Source organism: Cariama cristata, unplaced genomic scaffold, assembly GCF_000690535.1.
Source record: "Cariama cristata isolate BGI_N322 unplaced genomic scaffold, ASM69053v1 scaffold6978, whole genome shotgun sequence".
In the NCBI taxonomy this organism is placed as follows: Eukaryota; Metazoa; Chordata; class Aves; order Cariamiformes; family Cariamidae; genus Cariama; species Cariama cristata.
The window spans coordinates 58,143-77,559 of NW_009631581.1; the positions used below are offsets into that span (position 1 = coordinate 58,143).

Here is a 19,417-nt window from a genome sequence, read left to right on the forward strand (position 1 = left end):
AAGAGACAGAATTTAGGACTAGCTCTATCTATGCAAAATGGCAAGTTATTAAAAAACCCCAGAAACCACAAAGCAGATGTTAGGAGGAATGAGTGTACATCAAAATTCATTAAGTAGGTACACTTTAACTAAGCTTGAACTAAAGCACAAGTTTGAACTGCTAGAGTGACAGAGCATGCTCTGAACTGTGTGAGAGAAACGCTACATCATCCAATATTTGCCCATGTACCTGGAGATAGGCAAATAGGAGCTACAGAATCGGAAGCAGGGGTCACTAACAGTATGGGTTAAAAGAAAATCCAATCAAAACAGCAAAAAGAAGCAAAGGGAACAATTATGAACCTTCCTAACAATGAATTATGAAACTACCAGAACAAAATAATTCAGTAAACTACTGGGAAAGGAGGAAAAACCCAGCCTGGCATAAAGAAAAAGAGTCAGTGCAGATTTTGGATGGGCTGCAAAATGTCTCTGCCTGTGCAGCACAGATATGAGATCTGTGTCTGCCTCAGATCCACGCCAAGGGACTAGCACCAGTGCAAGTTCCATACCTGTATCCAGGAGCTATTAAGATATTTGCCTAGCTGGGCTAAAGCATCCATTTCTTTTTTAGCTAGAACCCAGGATATTTAGTATTTTTTATTCCTTCATCTTTATAATAATTTGGATTCTACATACAATTTTTCTTAATCGTGCAATGCAAATCTCAAACTTTACAATTTCTTAAGCAGAAAACTATCATTTGTGATTTTTATTTTTTTTTTTAGGTAAATAACTTACTGTTATTTTTTGCAGAAAATTCTGAGCAAACAGCTTCTGAAATAAATTCTTCTGAACCCAGCCTTTATTCTGACATAAAATACCAGTTGCAAAGGGATTACTGACCTGTCTGCCTTAATTTGGACCATATATGGTGAAAGATTTAAGTATTTGTGTATTCATGTCACTTCTCTGTGAGATACATTAGTCATATTGCCTTTGACCTATTTTTCTCAAAGAGTGATTCCTCTTCTACTGAGCATCACGACTCTGCCAGCCCTGTGACTACAAGCTATGAATTGACAAAAATAGTGCCGAGCCTTCGGGCCATTTATTTGCAAGGAATGGTTTCCATATTGAGGAAAGAGGGAGCGATAACACACCACGGTTTTCCCAGATGGGTAATAATACAGGTTCATGAATGATTAAAATCCACATGCTGTAAAACTCACCTTCGCTCTCTCTCTGCTGATGCATTAAATTAAAATCAATAATAGGAGAAATGAAGTGATATTGCTCTGACAAAAAGAATGACAAAAATAGAATTACATGATATGGCAGGTGATCTCACACAATACAGACACAGAAAGGAAAGAGCACAAATTTACTTGAAAAAAACCCACACATATTAAAACTGAAAATAAAAGAATCAGGATTCTTAAAACCTGTCTGAAAAGCGAGACTCCCTCTCAGAAAAACAGAAGGTTATAGCCATTAATTTCTGTTCTTTTAACAAGTATCACCCCTTTTTACATTATACAGCATTTGCATCAGGAGATAGTGCTTCGCATTAGCTCTGCACTGCTTCCCAGAGGACTGCAAATCTGATATTAAACTGCAAGTCACAAGGCTTTTTTATAATTGCAAATGAGAACACATCATGACATGATCATTTACCTCCACAACTGGCCCCATCAGCTTGCACAGTAGTTTGGACTGAGGAAGGGGCTGGATCCTTGGGTGCCGGCAGCTGAGGAGTTTCTTCCTGGGTTGACAGAAACGCAGAGCACAGATCGGTTTCAAGGGCTTGTAGCTTCAACAAAGAATTCTGCAGACAAAAGCAGAACATTGGGCTAGGCAGAGAACAGCAGAATACAGCGGTAGCTCTTCAACTCACTGAGCCCATTAGCAGCGCCTGCAAAGGGGTGTTCCACTAGCAGCTCTGAGAGGACGTGCAAGAGAATAAACGTGCACTATTCCATGAGTTTCTTGACTTCTGGTTATTTAAGTCCCAATTTGCATGGATTATTCATGACACGTGGGAAAAGATGACTTCGTCAGCAAAAGACGATTTATTCTAGGAAGCCAAACTGAGATGGTGTCCCTTTTCTTGGTCTTGAAGCAATACATTAAGCAAGTATTTCATTCATTGGGCTGACATCACGATCTGATGACATTATGTCCCTCCCCATTTACCATTCATAAAAAAACAAATCTCCCTCTCCAGCCAGTGAGTGCAGTACGCAGCAGTGAACAAAGAGTTACTGAGAACACAGTCCCTCATGGGATTCTTGGAAGAGATATTTTTTAATTGGCTTTTTTAGAGATACTTCTTTATGTGGGCTTAGCTTTTATGTAGGCTGCTGCTTCTACAGAGCAACCAGATCATTTCCTATCCACTGCAAAGGTAAAATTAACAGATCATTGTCACTTGCTGCAGACAAATCAACGAGGACAAGGCTAGTTATCTATAACATCACTTCCAGCTACTGTGTCACGCTTGGTCCATTTCTCATTTTAATCATTAATGCTGCTTGCAATATTCAGCTGTGCAATCTGACATAAGCATCTTGCTGTGATGTAAATGCTGTGAAAGCCCTAATCACCGTCTGACTGGGCAAAATGAGTCACTACTGATACCCCCACACACATTCAGTTCCTCTCTCTCAAGGGAAATACAGCTTGCAACGTAAACCAAAATCACACAAGGCTGTCTTAACAATCACACAGCTGGCACACACAGACTATACGTAAAATGTTAAGTAGCTCAAATGGTACATATTTGTGAAGAGCACTTGCTGAAAAAAAAACCTGAGTTGCCACAGAAAAAAGTTCTTTAAGTTTATACCCTGAAAAGCTCCTTTCCCCACTATGTCAAAGACCTGAAATCAATTTCTTGGTTCATTTAATGAAATAATGAATTTATTTATTGTGAGAACTTCCTTTGTGTAACAATGTCACCTATGTAGTGAGTAGTTTAATATGTCTTTGCATTATTTTTATTGTAATACAGTCCTTTTATAAACCCAACAATGCCAATGTTTTTAGGTTTAAAAAAAGTAAAAATAAAAAAAGGAAACTGATTTGGCTGAGAACAGCAGGGAAGACTTTCAGCCTTGATCCTTTCATTCTTTTTATAGAATTCAGGCAGTGAAAAGGGAGCAGAAAGTAGCTCTTTCTAGAGATTCCTCAAAATAAGGAAGTTTCGAAAAAGCACAAGATCACCATAGCGAGATCCTGCAACCCTCTATGTGCTGTCAAGAGGGCGTCAAAATCCATATACCATTCCACAAAACACATTAGGTTACAGTCAAACACTTGGAATTTTGCCTCAGCTTAGGTCAAAAAAGAAATCCATGAACACTTTTCTTCTCCTGGTCCTAGAGCGAACAGGAGCTCTGGCCATTCCTATCACAAGCAGCTTGGTATTAGAGACATGTGAGCAAAGAAATGGCTTGTGTTATACATTTATTTTAGAATTAAGTTCCTCTCATCTCTCGTCAGGATACATTTTGACACCTTATACTATAATACCAGGAAAGAAGTGATTTCAAGATCAAGCACTGATTCATAATCAAATGCCTAAATGTCATACTGTTCTTCAAAAATATGGCATGATATAGAGCTGGTTTCTATGATCTGAGGCGGAAGATACTTTTACTGTTCCCGGGTACAGGTTGCATTAACAACCTACCATCCTCTGGCCCAGTTGCCATTTGTAAGGATAATTTACCCATCTTGACCAGCAGTGCCTGATCTTTACCCCACAGTTTCTCCAGGACTCCTGAATGACTGGCATCTTTTCCTTGTCACTGACTGACACTGTTTGGTCCAATATTTTACATATATTACTTCAAACTGATCTGGCTCCTTTGACCTGTCTGCTAGAAAGAGTACACCAGGTGTGCAAATGTCCTCAACATGGGCTTTATCAGTGAAGACCAATATAACAAATTCACTCAGCTTCTCTGTTTACAGCCATATCACCTTAGTGCCCGTTTTGCCTGTCAGTCAGCCAGCAGTCCGGCTTCCTGCTTCTGATGTAGTAGTAGACTTCTTACCATCAATTTCAGCATCTTTTATGAGGTACCTTCAAAGTCTTCTTTAATCCTCTACAGTGCATTCTTCAATTAGAGACAGAATGATGGAAACCATCACACCTACAACAGCTTTCAAGTGGCAGTGAATTTTCCTTGTCAAGGGAAGGGTGCTGACTTGAATTGTACCCATGGCACTGTTTTGGGAAGGGTTTTCATGACATGACAGTCCTCGTTTTCCACTGCCTGTCATCCCAGCTATACCGAAAGAAGGTGGCTGTGGAATTATCAGAACAGACGGGCAGCGTTTTACAGTCATTAATGACATCTAGCAAAAGATGACTGTACCGGTTACAAACCAGTGAGGACTCTGATCCCAGCCTGGACCTTATTATGAGAACTGCTGATGGCAAGTAAGGAGAACGCAGGCGGACATACCAGAAGAACATACCAGTAAGAGGAACACAGGAGAAAAAAATGACAAAAATATCTAACCTTCATGGACTGTTACTTCAAGCATTTGACAAAAAAAATTCCCATATCAAGAAAATACATTCACTTTGCATCACTATTTCTTATGATACATTAATATTTATGGCAAGTTCAGTATGAAAGCATTCACACAGACTACATTGTTCAAGATTGTATTTTGGCAATGGTTATGCTGTAATTCACCAGCTGGTTTATATTCAGTTGCTCTGAATGATATTTTTCACCCATCTGTGGAAGGTGGGTGGATGGCAAATTTCCAGTCACTGCCAAATACTAAAAAAACCCCATATAATAATAATAATAGAAATACCTTATATAATTTTGTGAATGTGCCCTTGACAGGGATTTGATGTAGGGAGAAAAAGAATAAGTGGCTTTGATCATTTTGATGTTACCAGGAAGATGACAAATCTGGAGTATGCCAGCAACCTTGTGTTACCCCTAAAACACAGCTGAGTACTGTGGTACTGACACAGTGCACTATACATGAGAAGCCACCACACGTTTATGGGAACACATGTAAGGAGACATAGCTTTAAGCAAAGACTAAGCACAAAGCTGTCCAGGGTCACCAACTTATGGGCCACAGGAGCATCCTAGTAAATGGTAGGGATGACCCTGCTACCTGCCCTGCCCACGTCCTGTCCTGCCTCTCTCAGGTGGCTGCTTGAAGTAGGGGCAAGGCCAGAGCAGCCAGGCTGGATCCTGCCGGCCTCAGACCTCCCGCTCTGTGGCAGGAGCAGTGCGGTCCCACTGTTTTTGCAACTGCAGCCCAAGCAGAGTAGGAAGGTGTTCTGGGAGGGGACACGGTCATACATCAGCAGCTGGCAGGAGGTCCCCTATCCTTGGGCTCGCTGGGGGCAGGCCAACATGCTACCAAGTGCTGGCAAAAGGAAGGCAAGAAGAAAGAAAAAACAGTCTGAGCCCCATCTTCATTTTCTCAAACCTCCCAAGTTCATTTGAAATCTTACTGACCGCTTCCAACTTCCCCCTAATTCTCCAATACCTTCCAGTACCTATACAGCCCTGATGTGAGTGTGGGCATCCTGCACGGTGGTGGGGATGTGTACTTTCCTGCGCTGCACACACTCGGCAATACATCTAACCTGGAGATGAATCAGCCTGGGCACACACTACTTAAAACTTTCCCATGGTCCAGACCTGCCCCTGGGGCCCAACTGGGCCATCTCTGCTCTTGGTCGTTTAAAAGAAGTTGCAAAAACGGTGAGAAGCAAATACAAACAGCTGAAATACATAGAGAAGGAAATGTTAGGTCATGGTGGGTACCATCATAAATTTTAGTAAGCTCTTATATGGAAAACCAATATCACTGAAGTAATTTAAGCTATGGCATATTACATCGGCTAATGATCTCAGTTCAAATACTTCAAATTTTATGCTCATTCCAGCTTTACTCTGATGCCTAGCACTGGTGTTTCTGATGCAATAATTCCTGATCCATTCTAATGCAAATTAAAGGACATATTAATATTTAAAGTGGATCCTTAAGTTTCTTTGAAGAAATAACCATATTGTTACCTCTTAAGAATAGTATTTTGCAAGTTTGGAAAAAAAGCAATTATAATTGTCTTGGACAAAGGTTTCTTATCTCTTCTTATGTCCTTTTAAAGTAACTGACAATTCAAAGAACTTGAGCTATGCCAATTCCACTAAAAGAAAAAAAATCATCCTACATTATTCCAGATCAAAGATAATGGGAAAATAAAGATATTTACAGGAAGTCTGAGGAAAACAGAAAGAGAGACAGTGTGGTTCTCTCCTATTTGGTCTTTTTGCTAATGCTTTATGAAAATATAGTCATTAAAGTATCATACCCTTGCATGCTGGAGAAAACACAGTACAAAAGGATTCCCATTTGCAGAGGAAGCTCAGCCTGTACTAGAGAAACCGTCTTTGCAGACAAGTAAGCCTGTAGACTGCACCCCACTGACCATCTTACACTCACACTGCTGAATCCACCTGGAGAATGGGACACTGAATGAACAAATTCTCCCAATTTATCAATGAGTCAAATTTATCAAATTTATCAATTTATCAAATTATCCCAGTTTATCAAATTATCCCAATTTATCAATGAGTGGGAGTCCCCTGAAATAGTTTATAAACTTTTACTCGGTAGGTACCATCAGTAACTCCCTCTCCAGCTGGAGGTCCCTGCATGGGGCCCGGCAGGATCAGCGCCATGTGAGGTGTTGGTCGGCATGTCCGGGGAGCACAGCCTGACAGGACACAACGTGCCAAATGGAGCCTCGCAGCCCCGCACTCTCCCTTATTGCACCAAGAGCTACAGCACTGCCAAACCCGCTGATCAGTCAGTGCTCACTGCGCATCCGCAGCGACAGCAGATAGATAACAATGGCCAGAAAAGAGCCACTGCTGTTAGAAATAATTTCTTTGCCTGATAAAGCATTACTATTATCAGCATCCTTCGTTTCACCCTTCTGGACGTCCTTAAGTCTGGTAAATTTAAGAACTGAGGGAAGAGGGAAAGGGAGTAGATCTGCCCCACACATGGACCCTGCCCAGTCTCAATCTGGAGGCTGACAGGGAGAGGGGAGGAGAAGTAAAGCCCAGACTTGGTGCTTTCTGCATAATCTGAAACCACCCTGCCCCACACACAGTGTTTCTGAATACTAAGGATGCCTGCACCCTGCCCCTGGGCTGGCTCCTGCCCCTCCAGGACAGGAAGGTAGCTCTTCTATTATATCCAGTTTATTGATGGATTTTCTGGGTTTATGAAATGAGCTGGGGCAGAAAAGAATAATAATCCCAGACTTCAGCATTTAATGGCCTTTGAAGTGATTCATATAGAAGAGAAACTGAGCAAATATCAACCCATTCAATTTCTTCAGTCTAAGGAAATTAATGCTTTTGTATGTCACATTAGAACAGTGATGTATAAAAGCATCTCCTTTGCTTTTTAATCTGATAGTTCAGGTTAAAATAGATAAGTATATTTTATGTGAACATAAATAAACCTCTGCGGTATCTGTTATGGCAATATTTGTGCCTTGAGGCATATGACATTTTCAATTCAGAAGTTCCTTTATGGGGAACAAACAAGCAACAACAAGATAGAACAAGATATGCCCTGGGTCTGTATAATGCCACGGGTTAGCAGTGAAGAGAGACACCACTTTCTCTAATCCAAGAAAGGAATTTAGTTTCTTATGACACATGTCCATTTGGGTTTGCAGTAGAAATGAGACACAATGCAATCTAAGATTTTGCAAAAGAAAGCACTAGAATGCAACCTTTGCTCATTCCCCATAAATTATTAGCAATTTATTTTAATTTCTGATCTAATTATCTGGTTTAATATCTTACACTGATTTTATTTATTAAAACATTTTATCTTAACCTGTAAGGAATCCTTTGCAAGAATTTTAAATAGAAGCTTTTAAGTGGAAGCTTTGGTGATTATTTGCAATGAGGCTTCTCAAAAGAAACGATAACCTAATGATTTCTCCCAGGGCCTTAATTGGCTAGACAGAGGCTGAGTATACTCCCTTATATCAGTCATGGAAGGTACCTTACTAGTTAGCATTGAGATTTTCAACAGTGAGCTGCACAACAATGACAAAAATGTGCAGGAAATAATTCATTGTAAGGACAAGATTAAGGCTGAATTCCTCTAAAAGGATACATTGTGGTTTTCCCTTAATGCATCTATTAATAGACATAGATATTGTCTGGCTCATTGTGGAAACAAAGCTGTCTTTTCCCTGTTTGACAAGAATGGGCTTCCCTTCCCCGCAACTCTTTTTTTTCCACTGCTTCTGTTGTTCTGTTGTTTTGGTCTACACTTAAAAATATTGTCTGCTCCTTGTTTAAGTCCGGTATTGTTCATTGCCCTTGCAGTGTGTAAGCATACTCTATGCTAGTATGCAGGTACCCTTGTTTGTGGGAGATGCCTTATAGGGTTTCCCACTTTGAATAATTGCAAAGCTTGGTTTTGGCCTCCAGTATATTGCTGATTGTGAGAATCTAGCCCAGGCTCATTCATTGTTTGACATGATCACACAAACAGCTTCTTTGTGCTCTCCTCTCACACCATCCTCCTGGCATAATCCCTCTGAAAACAGCTCTTGTTTCAAGTGTCACAGATGTTATTTGGTTTTCCTTGCTTACTCTCTTCACTCCAACTCTTCCCTCCTCCCATCTTACAAGAAGAGTACCTTTTAGACTACAGTGTACTGTTCATAGTTTATTTGTGCAGGATGTAGCAGCCTTGAGAACTCCTTATTTTTAAACAGAATATAATTGTTAGCTGAACACTTTTGAGTTGTAATATGAGGAAAAAATCAAATGTTCTTGAAAGATGGCATTTCACTCAGTCAATACTGAATGTTTAGTTCTTTGCTGAGCACTAACAGAAACTAGCATACAGTTAGTTTAAAATCTTTTTCAAATCTCTTGTTTCTGGCTTTTAATCTGTTATAGCAGTTTGGTATCACATTTCTAAACTTTTGTCCAAAAACATGATAAGAAAGATTCATTAAAAAGCTAACCTAGGATCTCAAGATTATATTATTCCAAGACCTTAGAATTAACAAAAAACCAAACAACAAATTCAAAATTTGTTACATCGTACTTCAATTTTCAATTAAGCTTACCTCATTTAAGCTGTTAAATTGCTCAGTTGCTTCTTTTGGTGAAATGAGTGTGTTCTGATCTATTCTACAAAACAAAATGAGAATTTTCACTCAGTAGATCATTTATCTGTGCTGCAAATAGTTCAAGCTTTTAATCACATCTGTACATCAATTAAAAGCTACAGTATAAGGTTGTCCTATTAAAAAAATAACATTTCTATGAAAATTACATCTGTAGTTTATACCTCATTCAAAACAACAGTGATTTTGCTAGAATCCAAAATAATTTATTTAAACTGTGAATGAGGTCCTGGAAACTATGACATTAAAATCCCAGCTCACTCTGTCACACAGAAAAAATTCTACAGAAGCATGATCAGCTCTCGGTATCTTAGTGAGCTAATAGGGTTAAAGCCAAGAAAAAGCTCAAACATATGTTTAAACCTAAGCACAATTTGTCCCACAAGCTTTAAGTCAGGAACAAGAGTTTTCCTGTATCAGAGCCATAAAGAATAAATCTTTCCATATTTAAAGTTGATGGTATTTCAGGCTCCCAATCTTCAACTTTCTGCTTAAGTTCCGTTTTGCAGATTTCACAAAGACCCAAGGGACTCTCGTGAGGAGTTGGAAATCCTTTGAGTAAGAGAAATGTCCACATTTTCTAATGACTGTCACTTTGCAGCCACCAGAGATGTCCACACCTTTGGTTTCCCCTCAGTGTATAACCACTTCTCCACGGAGAAACAGGAAAGGAAGGTCCTGGACTGGTAAGGGAAAAATCCCTTCCCTCTGATTGTGGTTAATGAGACAACTGTGCCCCATCGCATGGCCTAAGGCTCCACATACCTACCAGCTTTAGGATTAGTTACAAATTCATTCTACCAAGGAATGAAACTGAAGCTTATAAAAACCTTCCCATGGATTAGGTGAGCAACCTGAATAACCTCATACCACAGCCCTGTCCTTCCCCAGAGCAAACAGAGCTTTCCACCCTCAACTTCAAAGCCTGACATGGGTGTATCACAAGTTCACTCGCAACTCAGCTGAAGCAAGAAAACTATTGCCGTCTCAGAGAACGATATTCCTCATTCCTGAAAAGGTGGCAATGTCTGCTGGCCCCTGTGAGACTCACTCACAGACATGGTCAAAACTAACATTTTAAAATCCCCGGAGACCTAAAAAACAGTACTGACCAATGCATAGGACTTTGTTATAGTTCTTCATAGATTTATGAGGCATTTAAAGATGGAAATGATGGATATGCCACTTTCCTTACCAAAATAAACACATTAGATAGCTACACCAGGGTGAACAACCACCTGCCTCCAAACGGCATCCAAGGTGTGCAATTCATATAGGAACAAAAATGAGTCATTTTGGTGATGGTGCTACATCTAGCACCAGGATGGGAGGTCTCACAGGCCAGCCAGCCCACACTGCGCTCAAGATACACAGGTACATGATTAGAAGTGAGTGATTTTTGGAGATATTTAAGCAGCAAGGTGCTTTGGTTGACTGTTGTGCAAGCAGCTATCTACATCTCTATGTAGCTCTCCACATATATATTCTTTCCGCTATCTCTTGCTTGAAAATGAATGGCAAATATCTCCATAATGTGAAGAGAATAGAAGGAAAATGGAATTACAGAAGCAAAAAGGCTCATGCCTAACAACCAATCTTTAGCTTTTAGGCAGCAGAGAGGACAGTATAAGACAGCAGAAGAGAGTTAAAGAAAAGTGAGAAAAAGCATGAGGAGAGCAAAAGGACTGATTTAATAGGAAGGAGTGAAATATTTATAGTTTGGTTTAATAACATGTAAGGAAGGACCTGCAAGGCTACAAACAGCTGAAGAATTAATTCAGTAATGAAGAAAAAAATATTTAGAGTGATTTATTGCATTGAACTAGAGCTAGACATAAAAGAAAGGAAGAAAAGGACACATGTCAGATTTGTACACTTCTGGTATTCATTTGGATGACTCCTTTCAGGGTGCATAACACACAGTAAATGTGAACTCTCCTTAAAAAAAGAAAACAAAAAACTAAATGCTAACAGCAGTTCTTACAGGTCCTATATGAAGCTCTATGTAATTCACAGCTGTGTCACTCATAAGTCTTGCACTCTGGAGAGTAAAAAGTTTCCAGCACCCCTGGAGTACCACCTCGTTCTCATTCAGGTTGATGTTCTTGTCTGGTGTTTTAGGGATACAGAAGTCTTGCATTTTACTGTTTCTTTTTCACTAAAAATACTGGAGTAACATGCTGTTAGTTTTGTATTTTTTGAACTCTGAAGATACTGAAATCACCAAGGTCAGTAATCATTTTTGTGTGAACACAATTTACATAAACAGTCATATAGGTATGCTGAGCTGATCTTACTCTATATAGAGAGTTTTGGGGTGTGCTTTTTTGTTTTCACCAAGATTAACTGCTCGGCTAGGCAAATGCAGGTTATCTGATTGTCACCAGGCAACAAAGGGCTTACAATTTAATAACTATGGGTTGGATCCTACATTAAAAGTCAATCACACAATATCCATTAACTTCAAAAGCAGCAGGAACAAGCCCTAATTTTCCATCTGTGCTGAGTACATTAAAATTATTTTAAGCCTTAGCTGAAATTTTGAATAATTGCAGGCAACCTTTATTTTGTATAATTTACGTCATGTAAAATGATGAAAATGGAATTCTCTCTGTGGCTACTGCTCAAATATATATCGTATCATTCTTTATAAAATATGAAAGGCCTGATCTCTCACCCTCCCTATAGACTCTAGCTTTGGCAGAATTATCCTGTTCTGCGTGGCACAGATGACAAAGATGCAACCAAATAACATGTACATTTGAAGCTTGTGGATATAACAACAACAAAAAAAGTCTAAATACTAATTATCATAACAGAGCTCCTACCAGACTTCAAGGGGCAGATCAATTTGCATGAGCAGTGTGCTGTTTAAAAAACAGACCAGAACATGTGATTTATTGAATTATGCATGATATCACTTCTAAAGTTGCATAAAATTTAAATAAAACCACATAATTTTAAAAACTAGGAAAAATGTTTAAAGATAACCTAAGCAAAGTCACTTCTTATTTCCCAGATTAAATCCAGAAAGGAGCATTACATTCTGTAATTTGCAAGTCTCAATCCAGTCCAGCCCTGGATTACACTAACCTCGTCCTCAGGAGACTTAACGTGTTTATACACCACAGTACCGTACGTGTCCAGTGTCTTGGGCTGGTTAATGCATTAGTGGTGCCAGGATAAATCCTGGCAAGCGAACCACACACTATGCTGTGGGATGAAACCCCTTTTCCAGATTCACTTTCAGTCTATCCTGGCCCAATACACCTTCCCTGTCTCCAGTCTAGCAATCAGTTTTACCCTTCCCACCATGAGAGGGGCCCACCGGGTTAACAGCTCAGAAAGGGTAGTCTCAGTACCGCATCAGAGGACTGCTTCAGCCTATCTAAAGGTTACATCACACGAGTTCACAGAAATGCAGACTCCACCACCAACACACCTCAGTCCCAGGAAAACAAAAAGGTCCTTTCTGAGCCCTCCACAAATGGTAAAAAGCATTATGAAATTCAAACACGATCACCACCTTCATACGTGGCTGCGGGTGAATGCTTCAGAAGCATGCTGATGACTCCTTACAAAGCAATACAGAACTGCAACAGCCTTTTGTATAAACATGAAGTGCCCACTTGCAATGGAAGAAACACCACCATTAAGGGCCCAAGGCTGTTTGGATACCTCCTAGGCTACTCCTTGGCCAGTCCCTGAATGCTGGAACAAGCAGTCAGACGGAGAGGCAGCGTAGCAATGCCTGTCTCATCAATCATGGCAGTTATGTAAAGGCTGGCTGTGGACGGACACGCTTGTTTTCCTTATTATGAGTGCCTCTCTTACTCACCAGCCACAGTCCTTACTTGGGCTATTTTTTGCGCTATTCATACAGCTAGTAAGATGCTATTTTTTGTTGCCCCTCTGGCCTCTCCCCATCTCCCTTTTTTTCTTTTTTTGTTTTGTTTTGTTTGTTTTTCTTTAACTGCATTGCAGCCCAAGAGCTTGCTTAGCACTGAAACAATAAACACCAATACTTTAATATCAAGATTCCCGAATAAACTGTTCTTAGGAACTGCTCAGTCATTTCCCAGCAAAGCAATGTTTCATCAGCACATCCTGATTTGCTGACAGAGAGCTGTTCGCAGACACATACTGGTCGTGACAAATTTTCACCAGGTCTGAGGCAGGGCTCGGAGGGAATCTGGCCAAGTTTTCTTCCTGCTCACCTGGCCGCCTGCGTGGGAACGCAGCCTCACAAGCTCTGCCTCACCTGCGTGGGTCTGCCATATGGCACGGGGACATCAGCACTTCTGCAGCTTCCCTGCTCCCTCCCACACATCCCTGAGTTGTAGCTGTTCAGCAGAAAGCATGACAACTACGAGAGTCCCCACCTGAACTGCACTCTCAAAAGCTACTTGCCTTGAAAACTTAAATCTGAAAGGTTCACTAGAGCTTCGTCTCCCTCAGGGGAGCACAGAAACCCTGGGAGACTCTGGCTGAGCCCAAAATCCAGGGCAGCCCAGGGCTCCCAGCATTTCCCGTCTTCCTGAAGAAGAGTTGTAGCTCTGACAGCAACTGCCACACTACAGCCTCTGCAGAAATTAGCGACCAGCTGAGACCTACTAAATGAAACCACTTCACTCCCATTTATTTGGCAAATGGTGGAGAGGGGGAACTTTCAGGAATTTTTCTTTGGCAGAAAACTTAACCCTAAATTGTGGTTCCCACATTGACTTGAAATGAAATCTTCTCTCAAACACTGACATTCCCATTGCCCAGGATTCCCACGTTTCAGCTCCCTTTCTGTGTAACAGGCATCTGCAGAAAACACCATCCTCTATTCAGGTAACTGCGTACACAGCTCTGCAATCCACATCAGTTTTGCTGATTGCCTTTGAGAAGGCAGTGGGCAACAGCAGTTTTTTGTAATCATGTGTATTGTTCCATACTGGCTTTCCTATTCTTTGTTTAAAAAAAAGGCAATTCTCTTTATTGTAACATTTGTTCCTGGGGACTGCATATAACTTTTATCTCCTAAAAGTGCAGATTTTATCATACTCTTATCCAAACCCAACTACACATAATGATTAGAGCCATATTCAAGGTAATCAATAGCAACAGTATTAGAAATTCATGTTCTTATAATAAAATGTAAAGTTTCCTTCCATGCAGATGGCATTTCATATTCTAAATTGATGCTGAGGTTCAAAGATCATGCATGATAAACACCTCTTGAAATTAAAATCCTTGATTCACAGGTCAGGTATAGCTTAGGTAAGAACAAGACAGTATTCCCTCATTCTTCTGACTGTAAACCTCTTCACCAAATCTATTCTTCCATTTCCATTAAATCCCACTAACACTTTTCCCTCACTGTTTCAGTGGTTATCATAAAATGAAAGTACCCTCTCCCCCAAAACAATCAACACATATACTTATGAGTCGTATTTCTGTTGATTATTTCTCTTATATTGCCTGTTCTGTTCTTCTCTGTCACGTATCTGTTTAGGAACATCCCCTGTTAGGTTACACTGATTTAGATTGCCCTGCTTAATAGGGACTGTACTGAAAAGTTTTTCATATCTCAGTAGTTTTTAATCCATATTTAGACAAATTAAGACTACCCTGTTTTTAGCTGTCCCACACTCACTAGAAAAGATTTTTTAAAAAACTCTGTACAGTTCAGAGGCGTTTAGACCTTTCAACTCCAATGAGACTAACAACAAATCTATAGCAGTCTGCAGAAACTAAGTTAAAGCAGAAGTAATAACAAGCCTCACTAGAAATAATTAACCTTGCTTCTTAGTACGAGACAGAAATAAATCCTTCTTCCCCTATCCTACACATGCACATCTGATAGACAGAGGAGCCTGCCCAGTGGCACCCCTGCAGCAGTGTGGCCATTTCCTATTCTCCAAAAGACCAGAAAGGTTTTGGTCTATGAGTTAGGGATTCTAGGCGGATGTAGTGTTCCAAAGCATTGCTAATTTTATCAGTAATCTAGCAAAACCAGTGTAGAAGATAGTGAAACTTGAGTTTTGTGGGGCCAGCAGATGTGTTCTGTCAAAATCTAGCTATGATTGCTGCCTGCTGCCAAGACTGAATACTTAACCTTTGCCATGTCCCAGAGCAGAGAAGGCAGAAAACAAGGCAAGCCATCATAGTCTGGCAGCTGTGTTTTGCAGCCTGTTGCACGGGCCAGTTCTGTGATCCTGATGCAGCAGCCAGGGATCTGCATGAGCTGAGACATGGACATGTAACTGCTGGCCCTATCAAAGCTGACTGGCAGCAGAGGGATGGGGCATGCTGCTGGCGACACTTAAAAGGAGTCACCAGACACAGTGACCTTCAAACTGAAAGGGGTAACTTCAGCATACATAATTCAAAGTCCCTTGCCCCAGCTGAGTGGTGGGAATGTTTTTTTCCTCAAGGACAGATGAGACAGTTAAAGTAAATAAAATGTATGGGTGAGGCCAGGGACCATGCGTTAATGCTTCTTAACTCCATGTTTGAAGTTCCTTATTTAAGAGTAAAGTCGCCTCTGTTTTGTTGTAATATAATCAAACTAAGACATGGCCAGAGTTGAAATTTTATCACTATGCTTTCACAGCTCTTAGCATGGCAAATCAAGGTACTGTTATTTAACAGATTTAGCACTTGTGGATAGCAGGCTTCCTAAGGAGCTACCCTGGTGTTAAGCAGGAATAAATACCATAGTGAACAATGGTTTAATACCAGGCAAACTAAAAAGGCCAAACTGTTGAAGTGGACAGGGGAACTTTGCCATAGTTGCTGTTCTATTCATGCACACTCTACTCTGGTTCTTACCTTTAAAGTCCACATTTCTTTCATCATGTTCCTTTCATCAATCAAAATTAACCAATGTTATTTCATTATCTACCGATACACAGACATCCTACCAGCAGAGCCACTAGGTAGGTCTCTCTCTCTGGTACCAAATTCACTATGCTCCTCTTTACAAGAAATCCATGTGATTTTTTCCTAGCCTAAAGAATGCCAGAAAAAGAGAAGGCAGGCTTCCTAGGCTGGGGCTAATTAGAAACACTTTCTGAGATGCAGTGTCTCAATTACACGCACAAGCATTGGAGGGTGAAAGCAGTTCTTTGCGAAAGCTAATTAAATGCTTGGTCATTCTGCTAAAGCTCCTTTTGAGAGCACAAATTAATATAATTTACATTGTTGCCTACTAATAGCTGTGGTGAAGGCAACCAGCTCTTTTCACATAAAGCACCAAACTGCCATCGGATGGCAACTGTCACTGCTAACCTAGTCCTGACTTGAAACAGACCTTGGAGGCACTGAGCTCTGTATGTCAACTAGCTGTGCCCTGACCCACTGAGCATCCCTGGGATGTACAACTGCTGCTCCGGTCCCTCCAAAGAAAACCAGAGCCTCTGCCACACAGCACCAAGGCTGTCATGCTCCTTGAGACAGAGAACAAAGAGCAGAGACCTGGCTCACCTGCCTGAAACTCTATGGGCACAGCAAAGCAGGGTCAAATCAGCACCTGAGCATGGGAAATTTGTAAGTAGTACCCCAGAAACTGATGGCTGTGAAGTGCATGATCTTATTTACACAGTCCAAGTCTGCCAGTAAGTGCTAAATCTTATTCTTAGGACACACGTTCACTGGCAGATTGGGTCAGTTCAACTCAGATGGAGTTGAACCCCCATTTTTAGCCTTTTGCACAACCATGAAGGATTGGAGGAGGAGCACAGCCATGAAGGATCAGAAGAGGAACTATGACTTCCAATAGTTACCAGAGCTGAGTTACTTCATCATCAGCTGGGTTACCTGCTGTCAAGACTCGGCTAATGCCTGACCTGAACACTCTGTACCCTTCACAGCACTGGAACAAGCACAGTTGCCGCAGCACCCAGGGTCTAAACTACACATAAATGCATACCCACACTAAAATCAGGTGTGCAGGTTCCCATTCCCATTTCTCAGTAAGAATACAGCTCTGAAAAAGAAAGGCAAGTCAACACTGTGGGGAAAAGAAAAGTGCCAAGATATTTCTGAAACTTGGCACAGAGGAATTGAAGTTTCTGAACTGAGGATGTTCTTCCTGCTTGAAATGTAAGAGGTTTAAAGAATGATGAAATTTGCATTCTTATCTTCATCCCTTTCACTTTCTCCAAATAGTTCTAGCCATATAAATACAGAATACAACTGCCAATGAGAGTCAGGAGTCTGAATATTTTATACAAAAGACAGCAAATGAATTATCCTTTTCTACAGTTAATCAGAAATGAAATGCGCTGTCTTATCCCAAGGCTTACCTTGGTTGAAACCTCACGACTGCTTCCTGGCTTCTTAAAGCCACGTTCTGTGCATAGTCATTAGCTGAGGATCCAGCCTTCCCCTGCCACTCCGAGAGGCCTGGCAATGCACTTTCCAGCTCCTGCACAAAGAAAAAAAGGAAAAAAAAAATGTTGAATGCTCTGTCAGTACCAATCAGGCTTAGCTGAATATTTTGCTCTAAGAAAAAAAGAGCTCCATGACACCAGATACTGACTGTGGTTCTTTGATATTTTTTGGTAATAATCTGGAAACAACTGGAAAACATAGACTAGAAAAAGTTCTAAACAAAGTAGTATCTTCTTTCACTGTAAAACATTTTTTGAAACCAAAGCAGACTGTAACCCATTTTCTGTTTATTAGTTAGATAACAGATGTCAACTTGTGAGCTAAGAGGTGCTATACACAGAGTTCAATATTTTTTTGCTTTTGTATACATTCACATTTCATTTGAAATTATTTACTCACATGTCAGTAATATTTTATTATTTGGGCATCATCAGAAAAATTTTGGTTGACAAAAGGAAATGCAGTTCACTTAAACAAGATTTGCAAGGTTTAACCAGTTTCCTTTTTCCTTCTGCTCTTTAGCATATACATAGCTTTATGAATAGAGTATTAGTGCAAGAGGAATGAAAGGCAGTGAGGGGAAAAAAAGTCACATCAGCCAACCTGTCACACAGAAACTTATAAAGTCAATTTAGTCCAACAAATGGAGGGAGTAAGAATTAGAAAGGTATGCATTTTACTCCAAGCTTTTGAAAACCAGTTGTAGGGCTGTGACAAGATGTGTTCAGCACATCTTAATTTCCTTACCTATAAAATAGGTTATAATATTTCCCATGCATTGCAAAGGGGTAAGTTAATGAAGTTCTTTGAAAACATGATAATCAAAGTGGGACTTTTTCCTACTTATTTATTAGCTTTTATAATCCATTATTTTATTCTAATAGTTTACAACGTCAAAATACAATGTGCTTTGCAAAACAATAGTGTTCACTTCCTTTGGTAAAGCAATGTATCTGATTTTGCTCCAGTTTCAAAGCTTAGTTGGAAGCATGGAAGTCAGAATTTTGGATAGAACTCTTCGGATGGGAACTTGGAGGGCTGAGGTCATTCTACATTTACAAAAAACAGTGGCTGCTTTTACTTCCTTCTTGGTCTGTTCCATATTTCCAGATTATGAATGAAGCTTGTTTAGAGATACATTGTATTTAAACAAAACTCAATTATACTTTTATAAAATTGTCAACTTTATAAACAGTTTTGAATTTAAGAAAGTTGCCCAAATGGTCTCCTCTCAGGAGAAATATTCAGTGCCCACCTCTCAAAATTAATGATGAAGGACTAAGAGATCTTGTAAAAAAAAAACCAAACAGACAAACAAAACAACAACAAAAAAAACCCAAAATGGTAAAAATAAATAAAAAGGCTGATCACTGGCATTTTACTTCCTCTGCATGATGACATTTTAACTATAGGATATTTGTTGCGTAAGTGAACGTTAATTCCTCCTACTTAGTCTATGATATGACTATAAAAAGAGTGCTGAAATCTGTCTCTAGAAAGAGGCAGCTGTCACCATCGTGATGGAAGCCACGTGATGGGAGGAAGCAGCCATGTGCTAACTGTAACACAGCCGTCTGTCCGTGAGGTATGTCCGCACCGCAGTTATGACGTGTAGACCTGCCCTGGGGTTGAAAGTACCTTCCCTGCCAGTTGAAGAGACCTGCACCAACATTAAATTAGTTTGCTTTGGCATCAGCCACTGCAGTAGAACTAACCCAGCAGAGGTTAATCAACCTTCCCAACCATGCTGACTACCCACAAGAGACAAATTTCCAAAGCAGACCTCCAAGCCAGAGGCTGTCTTTTTTCAGACTAGATATTACAAAGTTC

The 19,417-nt window shown here is 40.3% G+C and overlaps 1 protein-coding gene across 1 annotated transcript in view; it reads right to left on the reverse strand.

Moving 5' to 3' along the window:
- FAM13C (family with sequence similarity 13, member C) overlaps positions 1-19,417 on the reverse strand; it is a 55,241-nt gene that overhangs the window by 23,137 nt on the left and 12,687 nt on the right. Inside the window, exons 4-6 of the mRNA XM_009706008.1 lie at positions 17,500-17,621; positions 9,146-9,209; positions 1,657-1,744 (exon numbers count right to left, since the gene is read on the reverse strand). Coding sequence (XP_009704310.1) covers positions 1,657-1,744; positions 9,146-9,209; positions 17,500-17,621 — 274 coding nt within the window. The remainder of the gene's footprint in view (positions 1-1,656; positions 1,745-9,145; positions 9,210-17,499; positions 17,622-19,417) is intronic.